The 5,151-nt window shown below is 31.0% G+C and overlaps 1 protein-coding gene across 1 annotated transcript; it reads right to left on the bottom strand.

The window, feature by feature from the left end:
* Positions 1-1,659: 1,659 nt before the first annotated feature.
* Positions 1,660-2,115, bottom strand: LOC139899705 (uncharacterized). Its single transcript, XM_071882546.1, has one exon. The coding sequence runs from the start codon at positions 2,113-2,115 to the stop codon at positions 1,660-1,662; it is 456 nt and encodes a 151-aa protein (XP_071738647.1).
* Between the last annotated feature and the right edge of the window lie 3,036 nt (positions 2,116-5,151).

The raw sequence follows: 5,151 nt of genomic DNA, 5'->3' as shown, positions 1-5,151 counted from the left end.
TAAACTCTAAATTTATGATCAAAGACCTTGGAAACCTAAAATACTTTCTGGGTATAGAAATTATAAAGAATAATAATGGTCTGTGCATGACTCAAAGGAAATATTGTTTAGATCTTCTAAATGAATTTGGCATGTCTGGTTGCAAACCCATTGATACTCCCTTAGAAGCTAACTCTGTGTTGGCTTCTGAACCATCTAAGGGTGATGACTTCCTCAAAAGTATCACTGAATATCAAAGACTTATTAGAAAGCTCATCTATCTGACCCATACCAGACCTGACATATCCTATGCTGTCCAAACCTTAAGTCAACACATGCATGCACCCCTTCAATCTCATGTTACAGCTGCCTTAAGGGTTTTAAGATACCTAAAGGGCTCTCCTGGTAAAGGAGTGCACATAAAGAAATCTAATGACATATTTGACCTTTGTGCTTATTCTGATGCTGATTGGGGAAAATGTCTTGAAACTAGAAAATCTGTTTCTGGCTACTGTTTGTTTCTATGTAGGTCTCTTATATCTTGGAAAAGTAAAAAACAACCCACTGTCTCCAGATCCTCTACTGAATCTGAGTAAAGATCCCTAGCTGCTACCACATGTGAAATTATATGGGTTCTCAAAGTGTTAAAAGATTTTGGCATTCAAAACTTACTCCCTATTAATCTTTATTGTGATAACAAGTCTGCCATTTTACTTGCTGCCAACCCTGTGTTTCATGAAAGGTCAAAACACTTTGAGATTGATGTCCATGTGGTTAGGGAAAAGAACTTGTCTGGAATGATAAAACTGGAACACATTGACACAAAAAATCAAATTTCTGATGTATTCACCAAAGGCCTTCCCAAAGCTCAACATCACTTACTATCTAAAGAATTGGGATTATTAAACTGTTTTCAGAATAAGATTGAGGGAGGGTGTCAAATTTATACTCTTTTATGCAATCTTATTCTTCATATCTTGATATTTTATGTGTATGTGTTTTTTGTTGGTTGGTGATTTATCTTTGGGCTACTTTTGTTAGAGTTATTGTTGCTGAGGTATATTATTGCTGTTTTGGTTCTAGAGGGGGCATTCTGGCATGTTTCTCAAAGTCCAAGGGTGATTGTTGCTGTCTCCAGCTCACACGCTCCTTCAACTGATGTATAAATTGGTCTGATGTCTTCTGCCATCAAGCATCGATCACTCTGTTCATCAAAAACCCTAATTGGGTTCTAGTTCACTTTATAATTCTCATTTTGTTCCTTTGTTCAATTGTTCTTATCAAACTACTACTTTGGTCATATTTTTTCTCTTTCAATTTTGGCTAGTATTGTTCGATTGCAATTGATCCTGTGTAATAAGATTTATTGTTCAAAGTTGGGTTTGATTTTGTTGTAGTTGATTCTGCTGATTGTGTAATTGGTTGATTGGTATTTTCGTTCAAATTAGAAAAACATATCACAACACATACTGGAAGCATGCAATTTTTTTTTTTTTGAAAAGTAAGAAATGAATTTCATTAATAAACAGGAGCAAAGTACAGCTGGAGATTATGCATAGAGCATATGCAATTGGCTACATAAAGGGAAACTGGAACTGCTACAAAAACATATACAAGAGAAGGAAAAAAAAATAAAGGAAACTATCTGGTCTATGTAAGTGACTTCGACAATTAGATGCTTTAGCCATGACCATCAAACACACTAGGATTGAGAAGCCATTGGTTCCATTCGATCTTGACCTTTTTAGTTCGTGAGGATATCCATAGGAAACTTTTTGCTTGAATTTCGATAACCATCGTAGGGGCGTTCCAATCTTTGTTTTCGAAAACTTTTAAGTTACGGTATCTCCAAATCAAGTACCCTGTGACCCACTCAATGGCTTGCCATATTTTTGAAGGGGAATTAGGGTCCGAGGGCACAACTTTACCTTTAAACATATCATTCAATCCAGAATAAAGAGTGTTAACATTACCTAAATTGTACCAACGGAAAATACGAACCCAAACATCCATAACTTTTGGACATGAAAGGATCATATGTTCTACCGATTCAGCATCGTTGTCACAAATGGGGCAACGAATCGAGTCAAGGTCGATACCGCACTTATCCAATTCAACACGGACTGGAAGCCTCATTAGTTTGGTATGCCAAATGAAAACACTTAACTATTGAGGAAGCAGATTATTTCGTAATGTTCCTGAATTCAGAAAGGAGTTTTGAAGCATTAAGTTGTTCAATATACCATTGAAGACATAAGCTGAATATACTCCACTGTTGTGCATGTTCCAAATCCACGAGTCCCTCTGATCATTTGCGAATTTAAAACCACTTAAAAGAGAGTTAAGTTGCATGAATTCATCTTCTCTTGTAACACCGTACTTTTTAAAAAAAAAAATACACAGCGGAAGTCTTGATTATGAAAATACCCTTAAACATGCATAAAACATGATTACTACAAATCTATTAAGTTATATTATTACAAACGACCGGTGTTACGTTAAACTACATTTTACATAGACACAAAAGCTTAGATGTAAAGGCCCGTCCTAATCCATCTGAACAAAGTCTTTAACATCTGGTCCCATTGCGAGGTACTGACCTCTATATGATAGGTTTTACAAACATTGCATTCTTTTAAAAGATCAACTCATTTCAAAATATAACCTTTTGATACAAATGATATATAAATCCCATAATATGAATGACCAATCTGTCATAACAATCTTTTTAAACTCAACGACCTGAATGCAACGTCTTTTGAAATATGCATAAACAACTCCATGTAATATCTTTAAAATGAGCAAATGCACAACGAAAGATTTCTTTAATACCTGAGAATAAACATGTATAAAAGTGTCAACCAAAAGGTTGGTGAGTTCATAGGTTTATCATAAACAATAAAAATTCATTAATTTTGATAGACCACAAGATTTAAATACAGTACACCTATCTCGTGTACGAAACCATTTTTCATAAATGCTTGGCAGAGTAGGTTCGTATCCTTTTCTCCCCCGTAGGTTGCCTTGCGATTTTTAATAACCGTACACATATCTCGTATACAAAAATATCAAAAACATAACCTGTGTATAAAAATCATTCTATATATATATATATATATATATATATATATATATATATATATATATATATATAACCTTGCTTGGTAACCGACCTTAACATATAAAGCGCATCATGAATATCCCCAAAATAAACAGAACTTTAAGTCTGTAATATACAAGTATCGTCTGTATATATATAAACCTCGAAGTACTAAAGCAGTTCAAATTCTCTGACTGGGGCTGGTCAGTACCCGTAGATCTACCTTTAGGATTCGCGTCAATTATGAGTCATTTCCCTAATTCTTAGGTTACCAAGCTATAATAATCAGGGGCGATATTCGATATAATAATCCACAGAATAACTCGTCTGTATAATAATTCATTAGAGGAATCTTTTGCTAGTGTCTATCGTGTCAAACATTTATAAAAGCATTTCATGTATTCTCAGTCCCAAAAATATATATTGAAAAAGTATTGAAAAAGGGAGCATATGAAACTCACGATACATATTCTGTAGTTAAAATATGCGTACGACGGAAATGAACAATGCAGGGTTGGCCTCGGATTCACGAACCTATATTAGTTATATATATTAAAACACGTAATCGAACAATTTATATATTATTATTAATTGTTATTTTAGTAAATTATATGTTTCATTAATAACTTAATTAACTATTTTTATTTTATATACTTTAGATAAATAATTAGTATTTATTATAAAAATATTAATATAGTTATGTTATATGTATTAAATATATTTTTATATAATTAATATTTAGTTTGTAAAATAATATCAATAATAATAAATATAAGTTGTATTTGATTATAATAATATTAATAATAACATTACTAATAATAATATTAATTATAGTAATAATAATAAGAATGATAAACAAAATAATAGTAATATCACTAAAATAATAATATTAATAATAATGATACTAATAATAATTCTAATAGCAATAAAAATGATAATTTTAATAAAAATGTTATTTTAAATAATAATGATAATAAAAATGATAATTTCAATAATAATGCTAATAATAATAATAATTAATGATAATTATTTTAGTAATCATATTAATAATAATACTAATATTTATGTTAAATGATAATTCTAATACTAATATTAATGTTAAATAATAATTCTAATACTAATATTGGTAATAATGATACTTAATAATATTAATAATAATAATGATAATACTAATACTAATAATAATAATAATAATAATAATAATAATAATAATAATAATAATAATAATAATAATAATAATAATAATAATAATAATAATAATAATAATAATACTGCCTCAAGATAATAGGCTTTTAAGAAAAAAATACGCCATTGCCCAGGCTCGAACCCAAGACCTCTCGCTTAACGACAACACCCCTAACCATCTGTACTATCAATGCTTATCTATTTTAATTCGAACCTTAATTACTTTAACCCATCGTTTACAGTCATCATCAATCATCACAATTACACTAATCATCATCATCATCATATCATACAACATCATCATCGTTCATCAAGTATATCATTATCTAAACTGTAATCATCCTCACTTTTAATCACATATATCATCACTTGTTCATCGTCTCCTACATCTACATCGTACGATCATCATCAACATACTTAAACCGTCATCATCATCAATACTATCATCATTATTTAACAACATCACGATAGCTACTCTATCGTGATTATCATCAAAACTGTACTTCAACATCGATAATCAATTTAACTACTATTCATCATCTTCTTCATTTCTTCTATCATTCGTTATTTAACAAAACAGTAGAAAGAAATTGGTTTATGTTTTTGACCGTTGCTCAATGAAAAACAAAAAAATATGACAGCATATACAGCAGCGGTTTGACGTGGGTTTGGGTGATAGTTTGTGGTGGTTCTAAGCTGCAAAGATAGCCGTAAAACAGTAGCAATAGTTGCTTCAATGTGTATATGTAGTAGCAGTGACAGAAACATAGCTGTAGCAGTAGTAACAGGTTAGTATAGCAGCAGTTTAGGGTGGCGAAGAACAGGAAATAGATGACAGAAACTGTTAGCAGTAGTGGTTCTCGGTGAATAGGTGGTTTGTGGTTACG

The sequence above is a fragment of the Rutidosis leptorrhynchoides genome, chromosome 3 (assembly GCF_046630445.1).
Source record: "Rutidosis leptorrhynchoides isolate AG116_Rl617_1_P2 chromosome 3, CSIRO_AGI_Rlap_v1, whole genome shotgun sequence".
NCBI classification, from domain to species: Eukaryota; Viridiplantae; Streptophyta; class Magnoliopsida; order Asterales; family Asteraceae; genus Rutidosis; species Rutidosis leptorrhynchoides.
Note: the sequence above shows the minus strand (reverse complement) of the source record. Positions and strands in the feature narration are given on the sequence as shown.

Coding starts and splice junctions, on each gene's coding strand:
- LOC139899705 (XM_071882546.1), bottom strand. CDS start 2,115: ATGAGGCTTCCAGTCCGTGTTGAATTGGATAAGTGCGGTATCGACCTT.